At 41.7% G+C, this 27510-nt stretch overlaps 1 protein-coding gene across 2 annotated transcripts in view; it reads left to right on the top strand.

Moving 5' to 3' along the window:
• Window positions 1–3685: 3685 nt before the first annotated feature.
• The window catches only part of CFAP97D1 (CFAP97 domain containing 1), a 353382-nt gene continuing 329557 nt past the window's right edge, over window positions 3686–27510 (top strand). The window contains exon 1 of one of the 2 annotated variants that reach the window (XM_073608217.1): window positions 3686–3882. In XM_073608217.1, coding sequence (XP_073464318.1) covers window positions 3762–3882 — 121 coding nt within the window. In that variant the 5' untranslated portion in view covers window positions 3686–3761. The remainder of the gene's footprint in view (window positions 3883–27510) is intronic. The other variant, XM_073608218.1, reaches the window with a different exon arrangement.

Raw genomic sequence — 27510 nt, 5'->3', positions numbered from 1 at the left:
GAATTTGCAGCGTGAGGAATATGCTATCTCCATTCCAAATGCTGGTTATACCAGACCGCTAGTTTTACCAGACCGAGCGCTTCCTTCTCGTACTTGCTTCTGCACATGCGTCGTTTTTGGTACGTTGGAACAGCATACAGATGAGCGGGTTTCCTGATAGTAATTAGTTCCGTCGGAAAAATTTAGAACATGTTCTCTATCTAAGTCCATCTGAATTTTCGATGGAAAAAGTCAGGTGGGGCATACACACAGTCGGAATATACAATGAAAAGCTCCCATCTGACTTTTTCTGACGGACATTCTGCTCCGGTGTACGCGGCATTACACAACTCCAAACAGAAATATAAAAAGATGAAGCTGCGCTAGATAAATTGACCTGTACGATAACCAATAAAAATTGAACAGGTGCACTCACAGCTAAAAAGAAAATGTTGTCATCGGACTTTTTCTGACGGACATTCCGCTCGTGTGTATGCGGCATTAAAGTTGAACATTCCCATCGCACATGTTCCTGGAGATGGCTTGAACCCAAGTGGGTGCTGTAGCAACTACCAGTTGAAAACCGGTATCAACACAAGTTAAAACATATATCGCCAGCACATCATGGATCTTAAAGTTAATGTCCACATTTTTTTTTTTTAGACATGTGCGGTTCGTTTCGTTCCGCATTAAAATTCGGACGAATTTTTGGAAATTCGGATGTATCTGAATTTCCGAATTAGAAAAGTACCATATTTAAACGAATCAGAAATAACGAAAAAAAAAATTCAGACGAAATTTGAATTCGAATAATTTTTTAACTGTTTTTGAATACTTTTCGAAAATCGAAAACATTTTGAATTAAAATAGTTTTCAAATTCGAATTTTAAAGCTTTTCGAACTTCAAATAGTTTTCCAATTTACAAAGAGAATAAAATAGAATAGAAAATAAAGAAATAGAATAGAAAAACTAAAAAAAATATTATTTTTTTTATTCTATTAATTTATTTTTTATTCTATTTTATTCTCTTTGGAAATTGGAAATCTATTTGAATCGATCCAAATTCGAAAAATTTGAATCGATTCAAAAACAAATAAACAAAACTAATTCTATAGGCTGCGCATACAGGGCAACAAATGACACCTCGAAACTACGATTAATGTGTATCTTATGCAGGTAGGACAGTTTACAATACTTTAAGTGGATTGGGTTCCCTAGCAACCTCCTCACATAGCAGGAAAGGAACATAGAAATTATCTGGGAGGGGCGTGCTGACGTCACCACGTCGTTCGATTGAGGACGGGAGTGTGTCCGGAGGCCGGCCGGCTTCGTTTTTACTATCTTTTCAGCTTTTAAAATCCGACTTATGTAAGTGTTATTCCTTTATAATAAATTTACTATATACAGTATCACACTATTGGCTCTTCATTATATATGTGCTGCCGAGTCTGGACAGAGAAGGCAAGACGAGGTATACCATTCTGGTCGGGAGTATGGCTGGGATCGTAGTACATCTGCCTTTTTGCTTATTTGTCTGGTAAGGGGACAATCCCGAAGGTCCGTTTAATATCTATTCTTTGGTGTTGGTTCCCGTTTTTTCACTATATCTGCATACGAGGGTTTGCCCTCTGGTAAGCAGCTTGCACTATTAGTTGTCCCAGCACCTGGTGGGAGTTCTTTTCACAACCTTTCACGTATTTTGGAGTGCTTTACACATGCCGACTGTCCAATTATATCTGGCAAGCAGATTTCGGAAGTCGTTGCAGTTTACACCTATACTATTTACCTTCACTTTAAAAAAAAAAAAAAAAAAAAAAATTTTTCCACTTATGTTTGCATGATTGTATGACACCCACCCCATTGTCCTAGCTATTTAGCGCAGGATTTCATATGATCACACGTGATTTAAGGGTATTTGAGTGTCATTTTCTCTTTCTGGTGTGGCGTATTTTTTAAAACAATATTACGCTATATTTTTGTTATATTCCTATTTGTATTATATCTGTGGATACACGGGACGAGGGCGCCCTTCCTGCTTCACCTGGAGTGTACATCTAAAGGCCCAGGCTGGGTTTAAGCCACTCGCCCTTTAAAGCCTTACTTCTGGTAAGCGCAATATATGTTGGAGTGTTCCTCTGATTGTGTCCACTATTACTGTCTCCTTTGGAAGAATTTTATCACCTATTGATCCTGCTTGTCTGGACTACCATTGGGACTATTCATTTTATGTTATATGGGACTTCATAATTGGACTCTTATATCACTTTTAGCGCGGTTTTCTCTCTTTTTTAATTTGATTTGGTGGGCTACGCTTATAACCGCAGCTTGTTCTTTTCTTCTTTTTTCTTTCTAAGCGCAGTTTTTTCTCTTTATATAGAAATTATCGCTCCTCACTCACAGCTCTGGACCTATAGACACAAGCTACCAAGAGACTAGAAAAAAAAACCTCAAAAAAGGTATGTAACAAAGTTTCTTACTATCAAAATATGCACCTTTTAGAGTATATTAGGCTGATTCATATCTCCCAACCATCCCTGAATTGTCCCGCAAAGGGAGGGCTTTCCCGCTGTCCCACACGTGCACACAGAATCCCGCAGCCTGAGGCTGGTTTTCTCACCGTGTGTGAAAATTTTCCTTGATTGAACCTCCTGGCTGCTTGTCCTTATGGTGATTGGCTGCAGCTCATGGCAATCATCATGTACTTGCCACTCACTCTGTGCGTGGGGGCGGGGTCAGTTGCCGATCCGTGCTGAAGATGGGGAGGAGGCGCTTTCCAATGGAGGAGAGCAGGGCAGTGTGTAATGGAAAAGTTGCTGCTGTTACGCTGTTGCAGTGTCCTGGCAGATGACAGACGGATTTCTGGTGAAGCCTGTGCCCAGAATCTTATTAGATCATTGGAAGACAGAAGCTGGGCTCAGGCTGCAGACACAGAGCACCACTCGTTCTGTCTGCTTCGTCTGTACAGGACTCTACAGAAGGAGATAAGGGCAGTGTGTGCTGAGAACACGGGAAGTGATCTGTGTGTGTCTCAATCTAAATTGCACTGGTTATGCTTTCACTTGGAAGTGCAGTCGCTGTAGATCTGAGGGGAAGATCTGAAATGAGGGGAAGCTCTGCTGATTTTATCATCCAATCATGTGCAAGCTAATATGCTGTTTTTTTTCCTTGCATGTCCCCCTCAGATCTACAGCACTGCACTCCCAAGTGCACTTGCAGTGCAAAGTGGATTTTCCTTTAGTAAATACCCCCAGTGTCTACAGCTATAGAGGTCAGTAGGGCTTGTTATACATAGCAATCGAAGAGGTGGTGTTCTTTTATTTTAAAGCTTGTTCTAAAAAAAATACATCTGTAACCTAAACCACAGCAACAAGCCAGCTTTTCTTATAGAGGAAGCAGATGTATTATCCTATGAAAAGTTCACAATCACTAATTTTAAAATAAGGCCATCTGTCATTTATCATTTGATATGAAACCATTTGCAGTTACATGAGAAAAAAAGAGGACTAAGCATTATTCACATGTAATTAAGTGTTGCAAATTACATTTCTTCTTTTATTCTGTGTTTCGGGGATTTCTTTGCTAAATAATTGGTGTAATTTTACTTGTATGCACAGACCCCGGCACCCCATTAAATGTACTGTATTGTGTAGTGTTACATGCTTGCAATGGTTCTCTTCAATGATGTCACCAAATGAGTTGCCATAGTAACCCACTCCGAGAATAGTTATGTGATGCTACCCAATGAATCAGTTGTTCAATCCTTACCTGTGATTGAAAAGGGATGAACACAGTAGATTATTTGGCTTTCCCTCTAATAGTTACCAATCAAAGACAAAATAACACCCTGAAGAAAAAATGGGATACCTACCACTACCACTGCCACATGTCACGGGTGAAAACTGGTATGTTTCCATTGTAAATGCCCTCGTTTTCTGAACTGTATATTGTGAATGTTTGCTTATTTGTGCAAGATACATACTGTAGACAAATAGATGTAGATGGTTATAGGCCTCAATGTTTTCAGTGTTTGTCTGAATGCAGTTTTCTCAAGGTTGCAATGAAAAGCAGATATTTTCACTTCTATTAAAATGACTAGACATTTATTTCTTTTAAATTTAATTATTGGGCCAGACAAGATTACAATAAAAATAAATATAGCTTTTTTTATAAAAAAAATATGTTAATGCAAATTTGTCATTGAAAATATCTGTTATTTGGCGTGTGATAATTATTATTTAGTAGGACACGGTGTCTTTTGAATTCGCTTTATTACTTATTTCTAGAAAACCATGTGTATAAAACATTTGCCCACTGAAAATACTTCAAGCTATGGGAAAGGTTATTAGCTTTTTACGTGCCGCAAAAAACAAAAAAGTGGTGGGTCAGGAGGTTGAGACCTAGGCCCCTTACTCTATGTTGGAGGGGGAGGAGTGGAGCCCCCTTCTAGATCCTGCCCAGAACTCCCTCAGTGCCAAGTATAAAAAGGTGTATTTACAGTATCTCACAAAAGTGAGTACACCCCTCACATTTTTGTAAATATTTTATTATATCTTTTCATGTGACAAGACTGAAGAAATTACACTTTGATACAATGTAAAGTAGTGAATGTACAGCTTATATAACATTGTAAATTTGCTGTCCCCTCAAAATAACTCAAAACACAGCCATTAATGTCTAAACTGCTGGCAACAAAAGTGAGTACACCCGTAAGTGAAAATGTCCAAATTGGGCCCAATTTTCCCTCCCCGATGTCATGTGACTCGTTAGTGTTACAAGGTCTCAGGTGTATGCGGGGAGCAGGTGTGTTAAATTTGGGGTTATCGCTCTCACTCTCTCATGCTGGTCACTGGAAGTTCAAACTGGCACCTCGTGGAAAAGAACTCTCTGAGGATCTAAAAAATAGAATTGTTGCTCTACATAAAGATGGCCCAGGATATAAGAAGATTGCCAAGACCCTGAAACTGAGCTGCAGCATGGTGGCCAGAACCATACAGCGGCTTAACAGGACAGGTTTCACTCAGAACAGGCATCGCCATGATGGACCAAAGAAGTTGGGTGCACGTGCTCAGCGTCAGAGCCAGAGGTTGTCTTTGGGAAAAAGACGTATGAGTGCTGCCAGAATTGCTGCAGAGGTTGAAAGGGTGGGGGGGTCAGCCTGTCAGTGTTTAGACCATATGCTGCACACTGCATCAAATTGGTCTGCATGGCTGTCATCCCAGAAGGAAGCCTCTTCTAAGATGATACACAAGAAAGCCTGCAAACAGTTTGCTTAGGACAAGCAGACTAAGGAGATGGATTACTGGAACCCTGTCCTGTGGTCTGATGAGACCAAGATAAATGTATTCGGTTCAGATGGTGTCAAGCGTGTGTAGCAGCAACCAGGTGAGGAGTACAAAGACAAGTCTGTCTTGCCTACAGTCAAGCATGGTGGTGGGAGTGTCATGGTCTGGGGCTGCATGAGTGCTGCCAGCACTGGGGAGCTAGAGTTTGTTGAGGGAATCATGAATGCCAACATGTACTGTGACATACTGAAGGATGATGGACTGGCCAAGCATGTCTCCAGACCTAAACCCTTTGAGCTTCTGTGGGGCATCCTCAAATGCAAGGTGGAGGAGCGCAAGGTCTCTAACATCCACTCCATGATGTCGTCATGGAGGAGTGGAAGAGGACTCCAGTGGCAACCTGTGAAGCTCCGGTGAACTCCATGCCCAAGAGGGTATTGAGTTATTTTGAGGGGACAGCAAATTTACACTGTTATACAAGATGTACACTCACTACTTTAAATTGTAGCAAAGTGTCATTTCTTCAGTGTTGTCACATGAAAAGATATAATAAAATATTTAGAAAAATGTGAGGGGTGTAGTCACTTTTGTGAGATACTGTAGCTGCTTAAAGTGGTAAACCTCAGACATGAGCAGCATATTCTTCTATAGTGTGTACTTGTCTTAATTAGGAGTGCTAAGTGTCATTTATATCTGCTGCTTTGTTCCTCTGCTAACAGCATGAATCACTTCTCACAATTTTTCCTGACAACAAGAGAAAAATGGGGACCTCCAGCAGCCTCAGCTCTGTTCCTGTGTGTTGTGAAGGGGGGGGGGTCACTTTCCTCCAATCAGCTCTCACAGTTCCCCACACTGAGCTCTGCAGTGTGTAACTTAAGCTCTCCGTCCCCTTTTTTTTTTAAATCTCAGACAAACGTTATAAATTCAGTGGATGTAGAGAAGAGATGGCTTCTGAGAGACAGGTACTACTTATGTAGGAGGATTTATTTAATCTCTGTGCATCACCTGAGGCCAGTCACTTCACTGGTTATATGTAAGGGGTTACAACAACTTTAACCCATTCGTTGTCAGAGCAGTTTTTAAATTTTTTTGCACACAAAATTAAAAAATAATTTTAGGCCTAAAAATTACATAAAATCCCCAAAACCTTATATATTATTTTAAAGCAGACACCCTAGAAAATAAAATCGTGGTAGTTCCAATTTTTTATGTTACACATTATTATTACAGAGGTCTAGGAAACGCAAAATTTTCTGTAAAAAATACACTAAAGTTAATTTTAGGACACACAAATGTAATGAACTACCCAAGTTTTGGGTAAAATATAAAAGAGGTTGCACCAAGTAAATAGATATCCAACATGCCAAACCTTAAATTTGTGTGCTCCCGTGAAATGGCAAAAAACTTCAGTACCCTATATTTTCTGTAGGCAACACTTTAAAAGCCCCATATAGGTCATCTGTTTAGCGTTACGGAGTAGGTCTCGTGCTAGAAATATTGCTCTCCCTCCAGTGTGTGGGGTGATATGTAACATGTGTATCACAGATCACGTTGCATTAAATTCTTGCCAACTGAGAGGCGAACCCGGAAGTGACCTCAAACGCACCGCTTTCTGGGTCAACAACAAGGAGGGGAGGAGAGTGGACATGTGTCAACTCTGCTCCCTCCTCTCTACTCAGCAGCACCTGCTAGGTCAGTCCTGGGCCTGCAGATGGCCAAACAGAACCCAGGATACATGGCAGGAGCAAGCGCGGGGGAGGGTGCGATTATCATGTGTGTGTGAAAGCAATCGGGCAGCAGCACAGCCGCCCAAATGTTTCCATCTGACAAGTAGGAGTCTGCTTTCAGATTTACATGCAATCCCAGTGGCTGTGTAAAACCCTCCCACTGTCAGCTCCGTATGACGTATAGTCTCGATGGCATCTGGCTAGGAAGTATAGCATCGGGTTCTAAAACTTTGGGGCAACAAAGTACCGGTAGGTCTGCTTGCTTTAAGGGAACAAGAATTGCTATAGGCAGAAGAAACACCAGATAACTATAGTTCCTATCTTAGACCCCAGGCTGTGTTTTACAAAGCGGTTATTTTACTTAAGTAGAGAGAACAAAATCTGGTGCAGCTCTGCATAGAGACCAATACTTTCCAGGTTTTATTGTCAAAACTTAATTGAACAAGCTGAAGTTAGAAGCCGTTGTGCTACCATGCACAGCTGCACCAGATTCTGGGTGCTCCAGTTTTAGTAAACCTCCCCTAAAGAGTCACATGAAGGTCTGGTTAGGGCAAACTGTGTCATTCTGAAGCAGCAAACTGGGTAGCAACTACACACTACAACCAGTAATGGTATATGAAATGTGATGCTCTTTTTAAGGGATCATGAACAAATAGAACATGTTCTGGCACCCACTGATGTGTAGGAATTCTTGGGCTTGCCCCTCCATATGAAAGGCATAAATTAAGTAATAATTGGAGGAAGAAAACACGCTGACAAACATTAGCCACCAGAAAAACCAGTCAGAAAAAGCTGTGCAATCGAAATAATAAAAAATAAATGCAGCGCTAAAAGTGGAAACAATATTAAAGGAAAATAGACATCAGTGTGAATAATCCATAATAGTGATGGGTGAACATACAGTATGTATAGAAAAAATATTGTGTAAAAAAATTTAATGTATGAAAAAGTTCATATATAAAACAAGTCCAAAAGAAGTGTCCGTGCTCTCATGAGAACCAAGTAATCCAAATTCATAGGTGATTGGATAGCACCACATGATCCACCACCACATAGAGATGGAACTCTTACTAGAATGATAGGACTCTAATATGGAGTCACAAACGTCCAATATATATATGAGGCAGCAGATGTCATCCAACAACAGGATCAAAGATATGGCAAATTCAATGGCAGCTCCGTGGATGTACAAGGACATGTTCCCACCATGGATATGCAATGAAAGGAGCATCAATATAGTGTAAATCCATATAAAACTTTATTATAAAAAAGAGGGATTTAAGGTACTCACAATGTCAGAAAAATCCAAAAGCAGCAGGAAGCATGGAAACAAAGCAGCTCGTGTACACAGCAGGATAGCCGTGGCATGGCACATATGTAGATATCGCCCTACATGTTTTGTCACAACTGACCTCATTGGAAGCATGTACGTGCCGTTAGTAACCACACATTATTTGTATGCATCCAGTGGGGGAGGACCGCGGTAAGTAGCCAATCAGTGCTAAAAGCATGATTCACAGCAGAGCCAAGCCTCGATCTCATAAAGGGCAGCAGGATCAAAAGACACGGCTCGTGTCCGGTGTCATATTCGGCTGGATGCGCAGCCAAGCCTTGGTATCACTTAGAAATGGCCGCCAGTCTAATCCATGCCTTAAAATGAGCTGCCATTGAATTTGCCATATCTTTGATCCTGTGGTTGGATGACATCTGCTGCCTCATATATACATTGGGTGTTTGTGACTCCGTAATAGAGTCCTATCATTCTGGTAAGAGTCCATCCTTATGTGGTGGTGGATCACATGCAATCAGATCACTTATGAATTTGGATTATATGGTTCTCATGAGAGCACGGACACTTCTTTTGGACGTTTTATATATGAACTTTTTCATACGTTAAATTTTTTTACACATACATTTTTGTATACATATGTTCACCAATAGGGATGGGCTTTATGTTCGGGTCGAATGAGTTGGACTCGAACATTGCCTGTTCGCCGAATAGCGAACAATTTGGAGTATTCGTGGCAAATTCGAACACCGCGGAACACAATTTAAAAGTCTATGTGAGAAATCAAAAATGCTAATTTTAAAGGTTAATATGCAAGTTATTGTCATAAAAAGTATTTGGGGACCTGGGTCCTGCCCCAGGGGACATGTATCAATGTAAAAAAAAAGTTTTAAAAACGGACGTTTTTTCAGGAGCAGTGATTTTAATAATGCTTAAAGTGAAACAATAAAAGTGTAATATTCCTTTAAATTTTGTACCTGGGGGGTGTCTATAGTATGCCTGTAAAGTGGCGCATGTTTCCCGTGTTTAGAAGAGTGTGACAGCAAAATGACATTTCTAAAGGAAAAAAAAACATTAAAAAATACTCGCGGCTATAATGAATTGCCAGCCCCCGCAATACACATAAAAGTTCATTGATAAAAACGGCATGGGGAACCCCGAACCAAAATTTTAAAAAATGCTTGGGAGTCCCCCCAAATTCCATACCAGGCTCTTCAGGTCTGGTACGGATTTTAAGGGGAACCCTGCGCCAAAATTAAAAAAAAATGGCGCGGGGAACCCCCAAAAATCCATACTAGGCCCTTATCCGAGCCCAGGTCCCCAAACACTTTTTAAGACAATACCATGCATATAAGCCTTTAAAATTAGCACTTACATTTTTCAGGTTTGTGTCCCATAGACTTAAACACAAAGTCACAATGCAAAAGGGAAAACACACAAGGTGTGTTTGGAGTAGTAAAAGTATGTGCTAAGTCCCAAAATGAATGTGTCCACTTGAAATGGCTGCAGCTCCGCTGTATGATTTTAAGATATTAACTCTTGCACTGCCAAACCAGCAGCTGGGTAGAGCAGAGTGACCCCTGGAAGCAACTGGGCTGTATATGCAGCACACATGGCTGGAGATCATGGAGCCAGAGAAGGAAGCATGGAATACACCGTCAGCCTTGAACCAAGAGCAGAGCTGGAGATACAAGAGTATGACAGGATGAGAAGGGGGCATGGTCCCGGTTATCACTGCTTTTTGCTCTAGCTGTATCATCTCCAGTCATGTGTTCTGCATATACAGCCCAGCTGCTTCCAGGCATCACTCTGCTCTACTCAGCCGCTGTCCTGCCATGCTCTGCAGATAAAAGAGGACTAGTAATGCTTTTATGATTTTATACAATGTGAGTGCAATTTTAACTTTTTATTGTTACAACAAAATCTACGCTTAGGTGGCGGAGCCCGCTGTTTCTTTTGTTTTGACTCACTGTTGACTGTGGCCTAGATGGATAACTTTGTCATGTATAATAGGTAAGTCCCTAACAGTCCTTTTCTTCAAGTACTTTCAATCCTAAGACCCATGTCTGTACTACAAAATGTCTTGTAGTTTGTTCAAGTTTTGTTTTAAAGATCCAGTTCTGAAGAACTGCAAAGTGGTAACATCAGAGAACAGAATAAAGTCACATTGACTTGCTAGAGGCAGTTCAATTTCTTTTTTGCTTTTGTGAAAATTATGCTTTACTTTCTGATTTTATAAGCTTTACATCAAAGCTATCATTCCATGAGAAAGCATTAGTGTAGCTCTGATAGCTCAAGGAGCTGGTGCATTGTTGGGTCCTTCTTTAGCTTCCTGTGAAGACCTAGCCTTAAATGAACCTGACAACTCACCAATACACTAGTAGTGATAAAGCAGGCTTTCTTTAAGCAGAAATTTTTGTTTGATATTAAACATAGGAACAAACAGCTTTAATACTGGTGTTCTATCGAATAGTACCCTCCGTTGAAAAATGCCTCAGTAAGATGCGCAGTACAGAACGCCACTCCAGCTGATTTTCCAATCAGCTATTGTGAGGGCGTGAAGACGCATGTGCAGATCGTAGGAGGCACTATCTGACGCTATGCAAACAGCAGAGGGAGAACGTACTTGTCAGATTCTGCCTCGCTGTTGCGGGGCGGGTTTTGCCTGTATTGAACGCTGCGTTTTCTGTCTGTTGCATGGTGGGTTCAGTGTGATAAACGGCGTGATTTGGCTGTGTTTTGGCTGTGTCTAAGGGCAGGTTAAAACACACAAAACCCGCCCTTCAAGACACCCATAGCCCATCCTGCAATAGCGAGGAAGAATCTGACAAATACATTCTCCCTCTGCGCTTAGCAGATCATCAAAATACTACCTCAGATGATCTGCGCATGCACCGTGTTGACGTCACACCAGCTGATCAACATATCAGCTGGAGTGACGTTTGTTACTGCGCATGCACAGACCCATCGGAGGCATTTTTCGACAGGGGGACATTTCTCAGTAGAGTCTATGACTCTTGGTCATCCTTATCACCTGTGAAAGGCCTTGCCAAATGAACTGGACAGATGAGAGTGGAATGACCTGGTTGACTGCAATAAAATAAACACAGTAGAAAAACTCTAAGGTCCCATTCACACCAGAAACTGCACATAAGGGGGCACGGTGCATTCCCTGCATTTGCGGTGCAGAAAATGCAGCATGCTCCACTTTTTGCACTGCAATGATATCAACTATGCCCATAGGATTACCTTGATTTTTGGCTATCTATGCAGTTGGAGTGCAGTTCAAAAGGCATCCATTTGCAGCCAACTGCATCCAACTGATTTCGGTGTGAAAGGGCCCTAAAAGAGAGCACCAAGGGATGCAATAAACAGTATAGATGACTTTGTCTCCAGCTAACCTCATCCAATCCTGCAGCAGTATGTGGAGCATTGACACAGTGTGTGGGGAACAGAGCAGTCATCGGAAATTTTGGGGCCCCTTATACAGCTTTAGGCCAGGGCCCCCCAGGCCTGACCCCTTGGATCAGAGTTTACCCCTTTCATGATGGTCCCCAAAGTTCCCTCTCCTTTCATCAGTGTCCCCAGAGTCATCCCTCCTTACATCAGAGTTCCAAGAGTCTCCTCTCCTTAAATGAGAGTCTCCAGAGTCCCCCTCTTACACCAGGGTCCCCAGAGTTCCCCCTCCTTTAATCAGGGTCCCCAGAGTTTGCACTTACATTAGAGACCCCACTTTTTTAGGGTCCCCAAAGTCTCCCCTTACATTAGGATCCCAAAGTCCCCCCTTACATCAGTTTCTCCCAGAACCCTCCTCCCTAAATCAGGGTCCCCACAGTCCTCCCTCCTTAAATCGGGGCCCCCTGAGAGTCCCCCTTTAATTTGGATCCCCAAAGTCACCACCCTTACACCAGGGTCCCCAGAGCCCCCTTACATTAGGGTACCTAAAGCGATCTTAGATCTGGGTCCCCAAAACCCCCTTACATCAAGGTCCCTAGAGCCCACTCCCTTTCAATAGGGCCCCCAAAGTTAGAAGGGAAGAGCAAAGTGGGGTAAGGAGAGTGGAGAGACTAAAGAGAATAGTTGGGGTAGTGGAAGGGGAGGTGAGAGTATCGTGAAGGCCCCAGCTTACATCAGGATCCGTTCCTTCTCATTGCAGCAGTTGTCTACAGGACAGGTGGAAGCTGGAAGGCTGGGGACTGGGACCAGATAGGTTTAAAAGAGGAATGTCCTCCTCCTTCTCCTCTGAATGCCGGGGCTTGGGGAGGGACAAGAATATAATTGGTTGCTAGGAAATGGGCAGTCCTAGCAATGAAACCCTAGCACTGAGAACAGCTGGTGGTCGTGGATGCTGTCAGCCGATGTACATTACATTCCGGGACAACTCTGATTGCTGCACAGCCTGCTCTATTGCTGAGTGGCGCGGCTGTGGCAGAAGGGACACTGACTGGGTATTTGGGCAGGATGCTCTGGGGAGGGGGGCGGATGTTTGGACCCACCAACAACTGGTTGGTTAGGTGCCAGGCTCCTCGGGATGCCCCGGGCCCCCTACAGGTGTATGGGCTGTCCCTCCCTGATGGCGGTCCTGATGGGGAACATCAGCAAACTGAAATTGTGGCATTTATATTAGAAATGGGGTCCTTTTAGGTATATTGCTGCAAAGGACAGGAGTGTTGTGGGGAGGGGGAGAATTTCTTTTTGAGGCATTTAGCAACAGTACACTTATCTTTAGAAAAGGAATTTTTTTTTTTTAGAACTAATTAGAGCAATTATGTTAGCATACTGTTACTCTCCAATTTACAGCTAATGCACTGAATCATGGATTCCCTGGCAGAAAATTAGTTAATTCGATTAGGGAAGCACAAAAGGGAATGTTTGTGCATTATGACAGCTGCCACTAATATACTATAATATGTGCTTAGTGCAAGCAGTAATGAAAAACTGCAACAGCTGTAAGGCACTGTTGTGACAGACTGATTTGGTCAGTTTGAAAATTATCTGTCAATTTTGCAAGAAGCCCTGAAAATGATTTCAGTCTTTTATGTTCCATTGCCCAGAGGTGATTGTATTAAGGGGTGTATTGGTAAGAACCAACAGTTTAAATTTCTAACTGAAGCTGATTATTCAAAATATGCCCTAAGCCAGAGGTCTGCAAATGTTTCGGTATGAGGGCCACATTGTATAATTTGCAAATATTTCCAGGATGAAAAAAATACCACCTTACATCATGGTCCCCATTAGAGTTCCCCCTTATATCAGGGTCCCCATCAGAGTTCCCCCCTAATATTAGGGTCCTTATCACAGTACCCCCTTATATCAGGGTTACCATCAGAGTTCCTCCGTATATCAGGGTCCCCATCAGAGTTCCCCCTGATATTGGTACCCATCACAGTCCCCCCTTACATCAGGGTCCCCATTAGAATTCCCCTTTACATCAGGGTCTCCTCTAGAGTCCTCCCTTACATCAAAGTCCACATCAGTTTTCCCCCTTACATCAGGGTCGCCATCAGAGTTCTCTGTTATATCATGGTCCCCATTACAATCCCCCCTGCATCAGGGTCCCTGTCAGAGTTCTCCCTTACATCAAGGTCCCCATTAGAGTCCCCCCTTACCTCAGTGTCCACATCAGAGTTCCCCGTTATATCAGGGTCACCATCAGAGTTCCCCTTTATATTCCCCATCAGAGCTCCCCCTTACATCAGGGTCGCCATCAGAGTTCCTCCTTATATCAGGGTCACCATCAGAGTTCCCCCTTATATTTCACCATCAGAGCTCCCTTATTACAATAGGATTGCCATCAGAGTTCCTCCTTATATCAGGGTCCCCTCCAGAGTTCCCCCTGACATTTGGGTCCCTAACACAGTCCCCCTTACATCAGGGTTCCCATAAAAGTTCCCCCTTACATCAGGGTTTCCATTAGAGTCCTCCCTTACATCAAAGTCCACATCAGAGTTCACCCTTACATCAGGGTCACCATCAGAGTTCCCCCTTACATCAGGGTCTCCATTAGAGTCCCCCTTTACCTCAGAGTCCACATCAGAGTTCCCCATTATATCAGGGTCACCATCAGCGTCCTCCCTTATATTTCCCATCAGCGCTCCCCCTTACAACAGGGTCACCATAAGAGTTCCTCCTTATATCAGGGTCCCCTCCAAAGTTCCCCCCTAACATTAGAGTCCCTATCACAGTCCCCCCTTAAATCAGGGTCCCCATTAGAGTCCCCCCTTACATCAGAGTCCACATCAGAGTTCACCCTTACATCAGGGTCACCATCAGAGTTCCCCCTTACATCAGGGTCTCCATTAGAGTCCCCCTTTACCTCAGAGTCCACATCAGAGTTCCCCATTATATCAGGGTCACCGTCAGCGTCCTCCCTTATATTTCCCATCAGCGCTCCCCCTTACAACAAGGTCACCATCAGAGTTCCTCCTTATATCAGGGTCCCCTCCAAAGTTCCCCCTAACATTAGAGTCATTATCACAGTCCCCCCTTAAATCAGGGTCCCCATTAGAGTCCCCCCTTACATCAGAGTCCAAATCAGAGTCCCCCCTTACTTCAGGTTCCCCTTCACAGTCCTAGCTTATATCAGGGTCCCCATCACCCCCCCCCCCCCTATATGCCAGGGTCCCCATCACAGTTCCCCCTTACATCAGGGTCACTATCATAGTTCCCCCTTAATTTAGGGTCCCCATCAGTGTACCCCCTTATATCAGAATCAGAGACCATGAGAGGCCTCTGCTGACCCTAATGCTCAATCAGTGCACATTAAGAATATGCCACTGACCCTAACTGTGGGCTGGACAAAATCTTGTAGTGGGCCAGAGTTTGGAGAGCCCTGCCCTAAACCATTGTGATATGGGGATGTTTAGCTCAGTGTTACGCCAGTATAAACAGATTTTTTTTTTGGGGCTTCCCAGCCTACTTTTATTTTAACAAAAACTTAAAGTTCACAAAACTTGCCCACACAGGGGTTTCAGTTTCACATGGCAAAACAGGTTCATGAAAGCCATCTGGCTTTTTCTTTAGCAGCACAGCCACTCTTTTTCCCTGGTTCCTCAGTCCATCTCACCTAGCGTCTCCTAGCTCTCTGAGTTGTTCTGGCTCACTCAGCCTTTAGTTACTGCTGCATGGGCCTACTCCCTGGCCTCTCAATAAGGGCTCTCCTGACACCCCAGGCTCTTTCACTCCTTTGAAACTTACAGCTTCCCTCAGTCCCCTGGACTTGCATAGGTGTCCTGGCCTTCGCAGTCTCCCAGACTTGCATAGCCGCCTCAACTCCCTCAGCCCGATGGACATAGAACCTCTCCAACATGGAGTGCTGTCTTTTGAGCAGAGCACCTCTGTCTCCACAGGATTACACATGTGTCTCCAAACAGGAGCACACCTCCCTCCTGGCTGGAGCACTGAGCTATGCCCAAGCCTTGCTTATAACGAATGCACACACCTGTCAGAAAGGGCATGCCAGCTAGCAAGATGGCTCCTCTAGGCAGATTTCAGATTTCTCATGCACGCGCATATCTGCATGTTCGTGCTCATCCGCGTGTGCAATTGCATGTCTATACACAAGCATCTGTCATTAATGTTGGTGTAAGATGGGCTATTTAAACGGAGCCAGTGCTCAGGTTCAGTGCCGTCTCAGCTACAGTATTTCCTGTGTGCTCTGTGATCTGTTACCTGCATCTGATATCAGTTACCGACCCAGCTTGTCCTGACCATCTTTTGAACTCTGCCTGCAGTGACTGCGGTTTGCTTCCTGACCTCTGCTTCTGCCTCCTCCTGTTGCCACTGAACCGCTGATTCAATAACGACTCTGGCCTGTACCCTAACCATGCTCTTGTCAGGCACCATGTACATGCACCTGATCCGATTGCCAGTCTCTGATTTGGTGTTTTGTCGAAATAGCCAACTCATCAAAATCTCCGACTACATCACTTCCGGTGATTCTCCAACAGCAAATTGACAAATTGGATTTACTGGCCATGCACACGCATGCACTGGAAAGAATAACAGAAACCCCCAGCATGCTGTCGGAGAACTCAATGAGTTTTCAAAAAAGGTTAGTGATGTTAGAAGAGAGTTTAATAAGACTCGTGGCCACTCATTACAATTAGAAGAAAAGAGGTTTAACCTTAAACTACGTAGAGGGTTCTTTACTGTAAGAGCGGCAAGGATGTGGAATTCCCTTCCACAGGCGGTGGTCTCAGCGGGGAGCATTGATAGCTTCAAGAAACTATTAGATAATCACCTGAATGACCGCAACATACAGGGATATACAATGTAATACTGACACATAATCACACACATAGGTTGGACTTGATGGACTTGTGTCTTTTTTCAACCTCACCTACTATATATGTAACTATGTACATTTCGCTTGCGCAATGGGTGAATGGTAGATCTGAAGAAAACTCCAACAGCTGCTGGGGGTTTCTGTTATTCTGTCGGAAGCACGCACGGTGCGCGCATGGCCAGTAGAGACCAACTCGTCAATCTGCTGCCAGACAGTCACTGGAAGTGGCGTAGTTGGAGATTTCGACAGAACGCCGGCTTGTCTGACTCCACTGTTCCTCTACCTGCTGCAATCCTCTCCAAGCATTTACTTGCTACCAGCCTGTACCTGCTCATCACCTGCTTACTACCAGACAATGCCTGCTCCCCACCTGTCTGCTGTCACCCAGTATCTGCCTGTTCCAGCCTGCTTCTTATCTGCTGTCACCTAGCCAGTCCATTCTGCTGTGGTCCACTGTCAGCTTCTTTCTGCTCTGGCTTGAACACGATGCTTGGCTCTGCTGCTAGCAGGACCAACAGGCAGCCATGCCACTCTGCACTCATGTGCCACCTGTCCACTCTATCAGTGGCCCTAACCCAGAAGTGTAAAGTCAGGCATAGACCATTCAAATCATGTATGGGCAGGCTGAATGTACGATTCAAACCATGTATGGGCAGGCTAAATGTTGGTCGATCAACTTGGGTAAAACCAGCCTGCTGGATGTTATAGCCTCTTACCCTGAAAAATCTATATTTAAGATTTTTCATATCTCATAGATATGAGGTGGGTTAAATAAGAGTTCTTTTCGACGAAGAGTGAAAGCTTAAAATATAATAACATTTATTAGGAAGCAGTTGAAAGTCTAGCTAATACACAATCGTCTATCTATCGTCTTACACCAAGGAAGAAAATATTAGGTTGAAATAAAGTATTTACATGAAGGAATACAGGGTATATTCCTCAATACAGTAATCTACACACATATTTAGTTACAAGTAAAAGGGCATTCCTTTCCCATAATTACCCATCCTTACCAAAGCTCCTTTCAGCTTGCTGGTCTTATCAGAAAGAGACATACCTCCCCCTTGGCTCTGAGTATATCAAACCAAGCTGATGTCTCATTGGTTGGCCTAGCTTGGATCATGATTGGAGGGCTTACTCCATAAGTCGGCCCCCTTTCATGCAAATCCTTGTGACTATGTTGGCCAAGTGTGTTAATTGCATTTCCCCAGGAAGTTAGGTCCAATGCATATTCCAGCATGGCACCCTTTCAAAGGAGTAGGTGTAGAACAATGGAATTGGCTCTCCATTGTTTGCATATACAAGCCTTGGCCCACATTCTCTGCTCTTAGCAAAAGCTTAAATGAAACCCTTTTTGCCTGGCTTTCATAGATGCCAGCTAAATTAAATATATTCATTATTACAATATTTTACAGTTATTAATGGAGATTTCATATAAACTCATAAGGCAACAGATGGCCCCTTGTGGCCAGTTGAGAATATGAGACTCGGCCACACCTAGAATAATGGTTTATGTGCAATCTCCTTTAATATTTGGCACTTTCGGCTTTACCCTCTGAAATGAAATAAAACTCTTTGAGAAGAAAAAAAAAAAAACTTTTAAACTCTCCATCTCTACAGTTCACACTTCTGGATTCCAGTATTGGTAGTCATCACTTGTTCTGGATGTCATAAGTCCAAAATAGAAATCATGAGAAACAGCACCAAAACAAAACAATAAGGAAAAAAAAAAAAAAAACAAAAACATGAGGATCCTTGTTCTCAACAGTCCAATAATAACAATAGTCCGATAATAACAGTACGAAAGTCCATAAGGTGAATCTGGTCCTGTTGCCCTTGCTTCTGGGACGGCCTTCACTGATGATTCCAAGTGGATACAGCATACAATAATAGCCTGGGGACCAGCTTTTCCTGGCTTTCTAAGATTATACTTTATTAATGTGGACAAAGGTAGAGAAATAAAAACACAAGAACATTTAAAACATATGCATTCAACTGAATGCTTGTCTGGTAAGTCTGAGCCGTAAGGACCTTTGATTAGAATTGTCATAGATATACTGCGACATACTAATGAGACCCCTTTCCCAGTGACATGTGTAACAATTTGAAAGGTTACGCCCTTCAGCCAGGTGTCTGATTTTCATCCCCCCATCTTTCTTCCTCCATTGTCATATGCCTGCAAGTACCTCTGCCCCACCTTCTGTGGAATACCACGTTGTGTGTGCGTGTATGACCCTTCACGTGTTCCGGGGAGTTTTGTTGCCATCGCAACTCACCACTATCCCCCTTTTACTGGAACTGTGTTCCGTTCAACCTTGGCTGGTGCCAAACCTTTGGGCATATAGCTCCGTCCTTGGCTACAGTGTGTAGCTACTGTATGAGTCCTGCCTTTAGCAGGCTACAGAAGAGGTCATCACTTTAAGAGTTCTCCGTGCAGATTAGGCAGTGTCGCCTACGCAGACAAAAATAACTTGATTTCAGAATACGGATAAGTGTGATGTCATCAGTCACTAGTGGCTTCAGGAACAATCAAACTAAATGACTCTTAAGTACAATTGTACTATACTCCCTGCTATTTGCCAATCACTATGAGTCTCACCAGTCCCAGTATATCTATATGATATTCACGCAATGCTTTTTGAACTTGGTTATGGCACAAAAAGAAAACTAAACAAAAACAAAAAAAAAACAAAAAAAAAAATTGATCAATGACCACATATGATGACTGCCCAATATTAGAACTGTAGAGAGGATTGTATGTCAAATATATAAAGAAAATAGTCACATGACTGTTGCTAACACCCAGTTGTTACTGTCATATTTGGTAATAGCTACAATCACATACATTTATATAACAATTATCCAATGTCGAAAGAGAGAAGAAAAACTGTTGGAACTTGGTCCATCCCCAAAATGCTATAGGGAAGCTTTAACATTTCTAACCATTTTAAATGTTCTCCATATAATGTTCCCCCTACTCCCCTCTCTTTTTATTTATTTATTTATTTCACCCTGGTGACACCACACTCAAGAATCACCATACAAAAAAAATAAAAAAAATAAAACAAAAATAAAGGTACTATAGGAAAGAAAGAAAAATAGTAAACATTAAAAAAAAGAATTAAAAAAAATAAAAAATCATTCTTCCCCCCTTTGTTTTTTTTTGTAAAGAAAAAAAAAATTACCGTTAAGAAAAAAGAAGAATAAGAATGAGAGAAAAAAAAAAAATGTAACAAATTAAAAAAAAAATTGAATCTGTATTCTGTCAAAAAAAACATTGAAACTGCCTTCAAACATTGTAGCTATTCAAAAGGCAATACCCTCTGTCGGTGGTGATTAACATATTAATTGACTCTCAGTGCAAATCTATTTGCTATTTGCAATCAGGCCACAAGCACTTGTATTACAGAGAGCAGGATCTCTGTTTAAAAAAAAAAAAGTTTACATTTTTTTCTTTTTAGAATTTATTTGGGCCTGACTGCAATTAATTGGATTCAAGGCTTCTCCTTAAAACAAAAAAAAAATAAAAATTATGTTTCAAGGTCCTCTGTGTTTCAAAGTACTTTGTCCAGTCTGGGTCCAATCATTTGTCCTTGTCTGTGTATGTCTCCTAAAATACAAAACTCAAAAATTAATAACACCTCACTGTACCTCTCTGAGAGGTTCATAATGGACTAAACTAGTAGTGGATGATTGGAACAGACTTTCAGCTGAGATAATGCGTCCATCCACAGTAAGTACAGTCGAAAATGTACAGACACACCCACATATCTGTACTCTGACAAACAAAAAGTTATAGGAAAACCTGGTGTGTTTGTAAGTACTTAAAGTTTAAGAAGACAACATGTAGACATAAAACCTTTATACATATTAACAGCACATGCGTCAATTTGGAAGGAAAACCAAAACACCAGACCTACTGAATCCATAAGATGCCACAAAGGTGCAAAGCAATGCATTGTTATGTATTTTCCACGTATCAGAGTGAATGAAACTTCACTCTAAGCCACAGGAAAGGAAAAATTATCAAAACAAAATCCCTACAGTTTCTCAGAGTTATAGGGATCGAGATCTCTTATCTGTGCACAGGTTATTTATTCGCGAATACAAAAATTGTAAAAAAAAAAGTATTAATTTAAACTGGTACCAGTATTGAGCTCATTACAAACGAGAAAAATTAATAAAATAATCATAAACAGTACAAAGCATGCGCATTAGTGTGATCACACTTATTGTTGGCTATAAAAACAGTGGTGAGTACACCCCTACAAAAAAAAAAAAAAAAATCTTTCTTTACACATGGACAGTTCATACCCATGCATTCCATCACTCAGACACACACATTCATTTAGATTGAACCCATACATTGTGGATAGAGCTTTGTTAATTACAAATGAATAGCTAGGAGTTTCAGGCCTCTGGGAGAATACAAAGGAAAGAAGAGAGAGAAAGAAAAACCAACACAATGGACTGTTACACCTTACCTTTGTTAGGCGCGTATTTTACGCATATGTACAGCAACCTACAATACAGCTGCTTTATATGTACATTTATTTTCAGGAACTCACTTAACCTGAAAAAAAACTTGTAGAAAACAGTTATTAACTCTATCCCCCTATTTTTTTTCTCTTTAACTTTATTTAAAGCAAACAATACATCATTCATACGTGTATATTGGTAAATGGTTCATAACATTCCTGTCTGGATATAGTGACACTTAAATGCCATAGAACTCTATAACATAACTTATATATTGTATTGCCGGCCCGGCTTTAGTGTAGTGGTTTGTTTCTCGATGGACAAATTACTCCCTCCATTTTTCCAATTCAAGGAGTCAATACGTTTCTTTTAAAGGATTGGAATTCTTTCACAAACTCATCCCGTTCCTGTTTAATTTGCCTAATCTCCTGCTGTAAAGCCTCATTTTCGGCTTTAATAGTTGAGGAAGGGATGTATGATTTTGCATTTTCATATTTCCTAGGCCCTTCACCCCAGCGCGGTGAGTATACTTCCACATCACGCCTCTTGGTTGTATATTGCTTGTGTTTAAATAACTTTTTCCCAGAAGACAAACAAAACTGCGAAATATGCCCCCATAACCCACACGTGTAGCACTTTATCTTTTGTAAAGTATTAAAGCATCTCTTAACAACTGGTGTGGTTTTAGGCCGAGAATATTCCATGGCTCCAACTTGATTAACCACTTTTCCTGTCTTCCTCAGAGGTTTAGGGGTATTTACAAAAGAGCTCTCGCCTTTTAATGAGTTGTTGAAATTAACAACTTCTCCAGGAGGAGATAACTTCCTGTTGTCTCTAGAAATACTCAACCTGGTTGCATTACAATCTATGGTATGTGTAGATTGCACATGCTGCCCTGGGCTGGAAGATGCCTTAACCTGGCCACTAGGCCTTCCCCCATCTAAGAGCTCACAGCTCTGTTGTACATTGGTTGTGTGTGGAATGTGTTCCTTAGTTTTAATTTTGCCACTGAAAGCAGCCACACTCCTGAGTGTTTTTACCGGTTGAATTGGATATACATCTGAAATCCCCTCATTTCCTTCACTATCAAACCCCAAACGTGTTGGATTTCCTTCAGGAGTGGAGAGGGTCTGGATCCTACCCGTGATGGGGAACTTGTCTTGCTCCTCATTTGTGGACAGCTGGCCCCCATTGTTTAGTGGGTCTGTGACCATGGTGCATTCTCGATTTTCCTGTGGCTCAGCGATTTCTCCCATCGCCACAGGAAAAGTAGAATTAGGACCCATATCTTCACCTCCCCAGTACTTTTCATATTCCTCTGTGTCCCCTATTTTATAGGCACAAGTAGGTGCCGTAGCATTAGCATGTTCACATCTGCTAGCCCCAGCCACCTGTCCTTTGAGAATTGAAATTGTTTGTAGCAACTGTGACTCTGTTTGTGTGCACTGTGTGTGATCTATAAATTTTCCTTTCTTAGTTTCATGTAACTGATTTTGGATCACTTTATATGCAGTAATTATGTGGTCCAGTTCAGTCTCCACTTTGGTTAGCATGTTTTTATATTGTACCACTTCTTTTTGAGCCAATTTGTACTTTTTAACATTTTCCTCCTGTGAGGCATTAACCATTTGATTAAGGGTAGTTAAGGTTTGTACTTGGTTATGTAAAGCTGTATTCTCCTTTTCCCTCTCAGAAATTGTACTATTTTTATTATAGACTATATCTTCTAATTGCTGTATTTTAGCATTCATAGCCATGCAAGCCGAATACATGCCTGCTACAGCTAAACCTTTGAGCTTTTTATCCTTTTTGGTTGTTTTAAATTGTTCTTCAAATAACTCTTGGACATAGTCCCAAGGCAAACCTTGTAATCTAGCATCACATGCAAATTCATTGCTCTTATATTTAAGAGTATAACTTGCTACAAACTTTTCTAGAGAGGACATGGCTGCCATTATCAACAAATAATATGCACAATTTGTAAGCTAGATTAAGTTAAATGTTCCCCTGTACTATACAGTCACTATAGAAGGAGGGACAAAACAATAAACAGAAACTCAAATAGAATAAAAATTCTGAAAATACAGTAAAGTGTAGAAAATAAAAGATATTTTCAGCTCTCAATAACACAATCTTTCAGCTTAGTGGAGACACACTCACTAGCCTGTGGCCTACACACAATAGACTGTAGTTTACCTTGTCTGAGCCTACACCCGCAAAACAATAGACCCGGGGGATACAAGGAACAATAGTAAGGCCACCAGGATCAAATAGGGTGGGTAGCCCTCTAGGTTTACAATAGAAAGGTAAACACAGCCGTGTTTACACCAATGTTAAACCAAATTCAGTTTAAAAAAAAAAAACAATCTACCACAAACTCAGATCATCAAATTTTTTTTGCATAGGGTTTATCCTTAAAAAAAATTTTCAAGGTATAATACAGTATGCTAGAGGCACCTTATACCCTATAATAATAATCTTTATCAAATATTAGCTTCAGTAACAAGACGTCCACCGTTTTGTACTTTAACTCATGCCAATGAAAATATTACTGCTTGTAAATTCCCACAGCTAAAAAAAACAAACAAATGAACCAAACTACTCTCTTGTAGCTCATTTCCAATGTCCTACACACAATACTATGCCTTTAGTGGATACACCATTTAAATTAAAAACAAAAATCTGTTGAACCTTTTCAACAAAACTAAGACCACCCTCAATCGGTGTCTTTCCAATGAAACACATGTACTCACCATACAGCACACTCAAACCCTGGTTAGATAGAGAGCAATGAAGCTTGGTGAGCCCAAAAGAAACAATACAAAAAAAAACAAAAAAACAAAATTTTTCCCGCTCTGTACTTCCTCCCCATTACATTTATCCGGATTATAATGGTACATCCAAAGTACTTTTTTTTCAATTATAATTACGGGATATTAGGCAAAACAAAATATGTGGTGTATCCTCCCTCCTTTTTAGAGTTCATCTAATACCCACTAATACAACAAACATTTACCTATATTTTTCCCTAGATAAAATTGTTGTGACCTCCAATTTCCGGGACAAACTGACTCAGTTTAAATTCCCCCCAATAACCTTAATCTGCCTTACACAAATCTCGGTATTATATTAAATACTTTCAGTCTTGTAATCTACTTCAGTGGTCGCCATCTCTTACCCTGAAAAATCTATATTTAAGATTTTTCATATCTCATAGATATGAGGTGGGTTAAATAAGAGTTCTTTTCGACGAAGAGTGAAAGCTTAAAATATAATAACATTTATTAGGAAGCAGTTGAAAGTCTAGCTAATACACAATCGTCTATCTATCGTCTTACACCAAGGAAGAAAATATTAGGTTGAAATAAAGTATTTACATGAAGGAATACAGGGTATATTCCTCAATACAGTAATCTACACACATATTTAGTTACAAGTAAAAGGGCATTCCTTTCCCATAATTACCCATCCTTACCAAAGCTCCTTTCAGCTTGCTGGTCTTATCAGAAAGAGACATACCTCCCCCTTGGCTCTGAGTATATCAAACCAAGCTGATGTCTCATTGGTTGGCCTAGCTTGGATCATGATTGGAGGGCTTACTCCATAAGTCGGCCCCCTTTCATGCAAATCCTTGTGACTATGTTGGCCAAGTGTGTTAATTGCATTTCCCCAGGAAGTTAGGTCCAATGCATATCCCAGCATGGCACCCTTTCAAAGGAGTAGGTGTAGAACAATGGAATTGGCTCTCCATTGTTTGCATATACAAGCCTTGGCCCACATTCTCTGCTCTTAGCAAAAGCTTAAATGAAACCCTTTTTGCCTGGCTTTCATAGATGCCAGCTAAATTAAATATATTCATTATTACAATATTTTACAGTTATTAATGGAGATTTCATATAAACTCATAAGGCAACAAGCCGTTAGCTATAATCACTGTGTTGTCCCGGCGGGGACAACTTCCCCTTCAAATTTCTTTCCTGCAACCCGTGGTTGCATAAAAGAAATTTGCTCCGTCTATGGCCAGTCTAAGAGAGAGGCCTTCCTTATCAAGCTAGACTTCTTCACCAGGTACATGACAACACCTGTACATTTACACAGGCTGCAGGTCTCCAATAAGACCTGGACATTGGATTGAAGGCTTTGCCCCACCCAAGACACTTTGAAGCCTTCAAGCTCCAGATCCCAATTTGGGATTACAAAACCTAGGGAATACCAAATACCCGATTTTCTCCACCCAGACACAATGCTTTGGAGCCCTGCACTCTGCAGGGGTTCATATTCACACAATGGCAGAGCCTAGCACTGTCACACTATTTTCACAATTTCAGCAATGTTTGCTTTCTTGTGAGGCACTGGCTGGCAGGATTGTGGACAGTGTATATGTTACAACTGAGTCCCTCCAATTGATCCCAAGGCACCAAATTCCATTAATTAGATACTAACACTCACTTGCCAAATAGGGGCTTTTTGAGAGTTTAATATGTTATATTGCTTCTTTGAAAGTAGTAAACTTATATGAATATTATAAATAAAAGATGTATAGATAACAGAATGTTCTGCCTCCCACTATGTCTAAAGCTAATATTACCCTTCTGTTAAAGCCAGGTAAAGACTTGGTTGATCCGGGATCATACAGACCAATTTTGCTCTTCCAGAGTGACATTAAACTGTTGGCTCAGGTCCTAGCACTTAGGCTGAATGGGATTATTACGACTAGGCTGGCTTCATGCCCAATAAATCAATGGCGGTCAATTTTAAAAGGCTTTTTCTTAACATGCAATCAATGGCGTACAATGTAGGCCATAGAGCGTTGCTGTCATTGGACAGCATTGATTGGAATTATCTATGGGAGGTACTGAAAAAGTTTGGTTTCAGGGAGGTCTTCATCTCCTGGGTATGCCTCCTTTGTTGCAATCCAAAGGCAGCCATCAGGGCATCCGACAGAATATTCCACACTTTCAATTTAGGAAGGGGCACAAAACAGGGGTGCTTGTTGTCACCCTTGTTATTTTCCCTAGCTATTGAACCACTGGCAATCTTGATTAGGGATAGTATGGGCATCACTGGCTTCTGCTATGGCGATAGACAGGAAAAGGTGATGCTCTATGTGGATGACACGATGATACTGCTTGGAGACACTGACACTTCCCTGCGGGGGACTATGGCCACGATCACGGAATTTGGAGACTTCTCAGGACTTCATAAATAAAAGATATATGATTTTATGCCATGGATTGTGATTGTTGACACATAAAAAAAATCCCCCATTTGGCGAGTATGTGTGAAAATGGAGTCTACAGTATGTGTCACCTAGGTTTCTCGTCTACACATGGTGAGAGGCTCCAGGGTTTGAATCTGATATGGAGAAATTCTTAATGAATTCTGGTCTGAGTCCTAGAGCCTGGAATCGTTATACAGGTTTACATGGATATAGCATCTATTCCTAGGTACATGTCTTACCTGTTAACCAGACCTCATGAATTAGTCTAAGCTGTCCAAAGGCTCTTTCACTCTCCCTGCTGTGAAAGCCTGCTGCTGTACGAAAATCTGTCTGCTGACAGAACACTAAAAAGGTATTCAAGCTGTCTATTTGTTTTTATGGAATCTATTAGTAAGTACCTGTCAGGGCTGGGCTCAGTCCTTCCTTCTCAGAGCTGTGATCAGCTGTCAGTTAATTGCCAAAGTCTCTTCCCTCCACAGTGACTCACCTGGTCTTCATTTCCTGCTCATCAGCTAGAGCTGCTGGTTATATAAACTCCTTGGATCAGATCTCCAGTGCCTTTGCCTTGGTCAACATATCCAGACTCTCTCTGCTGTGTTTTCCTGTGAAAGACTTTTGTTTGGCTGACTTCCCTTCTGGTTCCTGATCCTGTTTGCTGCACCTGACTTCGCTGATCTCTGGACTTCTGTTTCTCTGGCTTGTTCTGACTACCCGTCCTGGTTACCGAACTCTGGCTATGTTTTGACTACGTTTGCTCTGTTTATACCATTTTACCATTTTATTAAATAGTGTGATTTTTGCTGCACTTCTGTCTCAGTCTGATTCATGGTTCCTGACAGTAGACAAAGGCCATGAATTCAGAAGTTGCAGGCAATCCACTAGTTGGTAATATTTTTTCCAGATTGGATGAGCAAGATCACCGCATAGATCAGTTTGCCATAGCATTACAAACTCTCCTGAATTGCACTGCTCACCTGGAACCTCTCACTGTGGCTGCTCTGGTACAACCTGTGTTGCAGGCCGTCCCTGCTGCTGCCCCGGTCTCGGTGCTAGCACCCGCCTCAAATATTACCTCTATCAGAGTAACTGTTGCCGATTACGCCATTGAGTTCTGTACTCTGGCAGCAGAGGTTGCTTGGAATAATGAGGCCCTCGTGGCTGCTTTCTCTCATGGTCTCTCAGGTCACATCAAAGATGAGATAGCAGCCCGAGATATATCCACGGTGAAGTTGATCACATTTGCCAT

Source organism: Aquarana catesbeiana, linkage group LG12 (assembly GCF_042186555.1).
Source record: "Aquarana catesbeiana isolate 2022-GZ linkage group LG12, ASM4218655v1, whole genome shotgun sequence".
Classification (NCBI taxonomy): domain Eukaryota; kingdom Metazoa; phylum Chordata; class Amphibia; order Anura; family Ranidae; genus Aquarana; species Aquarana catesbeiana.
The sequence above is the reverse complement of the archived record's forward strand: the minus strand, read 5'-3'. Positions and strand labels throughout refer to the sequence as shown.